This window comes from Bombus pyrosoma, unplaced genomic scaffold, assembly GCF_014825855.1.
Source record: "Bombus pyrosoma isolate SC7728 unplaced genomic scaffold, ASM1482585v1 HiC_scaffold_2238, whole genome shotgun sequence".
Lineage (NCBI taxonomy): Eukaryota > Metazoa > Arthropoda > Insecta > Hymenoptera > Apidae > Bombus > Bombus pyrosoma.
In genome coordinates this window covers 1-1,235 of record NW_025217224.1, presented here as the reverse complement: position 1 = coordinate 1,235, position 1,235 = coordinate 1, and the positions used below count along the sequence as shown (strand labels likewise).

The following is a 1,235-nucleotide window of genomic DNA, read 5'->3' as shown; positions in this document are numbered from 1 at the left end:
GACCACGCACGGTTCTTCGCGGCCGTAATGGCTTTCTGCAGCGAGCGCCGCAGCGCGCGGTACACTTGGTAGCGCCGTGTGACTTCTTCCTCGTTCCGTCGTCGCCAACTGCGGGCCCTCAGGTACCGTCTTCGTGCCCGGACGCATCTCGCCCTCAGCTCCGCGATGTCGGGGGTCCACCAGTGCACGGCTCTGCTCCTCCCAGTGCCCAGCGTGGTTCGTGGCATGGACGCGTCGCAGATTGCCGTCATGTCTCGCCGGAGGTTCTCGGCCTCTTCCTCCACGCTTGTTTCTGTCTGGGTCATCGGTGCCTCCCAGTTCCAGGCCGCCACTGTCGCAGCCGTTCGAAGTAGATCTCCGTCCTTCTCCTTGATTTTCCACCTTGGTGGTGGGCGCGCACTTCCTCTTCTCCGTGTGTCGCGGCCATTACCGGCGGTCACCATTCCAGGTCCAGGCATACCTTTCATGAATATGTAGAGGTGGTCCGAGAGTGTCTCGATCCCTTCAGCTACTCTCCAACCTGTGATTCGTCTGAATGTGTCAGGGGAAGCCCAAGTGATGTCAACGACTGAGCTCCCCCTCCACGTCACGCAGGTGCTGGTCGTGCCCCTGTTCACCAGCAGGAGCCCAAGTCCCGCGGCCCAGTCTGACAGCGCGCGGCCGCGCGCGTTGGTTCTGGGGTTTCCCCATTCCGCTGAGTGCGCGTTGAAGTCTCCTAGCACCAGTATCTGCCGGGGAAGGTGCCGTCTGACGCAGTCGCCAATCCCGTCCAGGAACTCCTCGAACGCTGCCCATCCGCTGTTGGGTGATACGTAAACGCCGACCACCACCATCCCTGCACACTCGACCGCGACGTATCCGTTCCCGCGCTCCAGCGGGACTCCGTATGTGTGCGCCTCCGGCGTTGATGTCCAGGTGACCGCTACCATTCCGTCTGCATCTCCGGTCCAGTCCGGGGCATCCAGAACTCTATATGGTTCGGCCACTACTGCTAGGGCGACCGCGCTCTCTCGTACCGTTTTGTAGAGCAGGTCTTGTGCTCTTCTCGACCGTCCTAGGTTGGTCTGGAGGATGCGCATTCTCAATCACCTAATGTCTTCGCCTCCGTGGCTTCCTCCGTGCCAGCCTCTCTGCTCGCCGGCTCAGGGTCGGCTCCCTGCGGCAGCGAGTCCTTCCCGCTGCCACTTGCGACCGTGGATCGGCGGGTGATTCCTCCTGCTTTCTTCTTCGGGGGG

The 1,235-nt window shown here is 62.3% G+C and overlaps 1 protein-coding gene across 1 annotated transcript; it reads right to left on the bottom strand.

The window, feature by feature from the left end:
• Positions 1-126: 126 nt before the first annotated feature.
• On the bottom strand, positions 127-1,079 carry LOC122577388 (the record flags this gene model as incomplete). The annotated part of the gene is made up of 1 exon (XM_043748680.1): positions 127-1,079. A coding segment is annotated over exon 1 (953 nt), but the record flags the coding sequence as incomplete, so codon positions are not given.
• Positions 1,080-1,235: the final 156 nt, after the last annotated feature.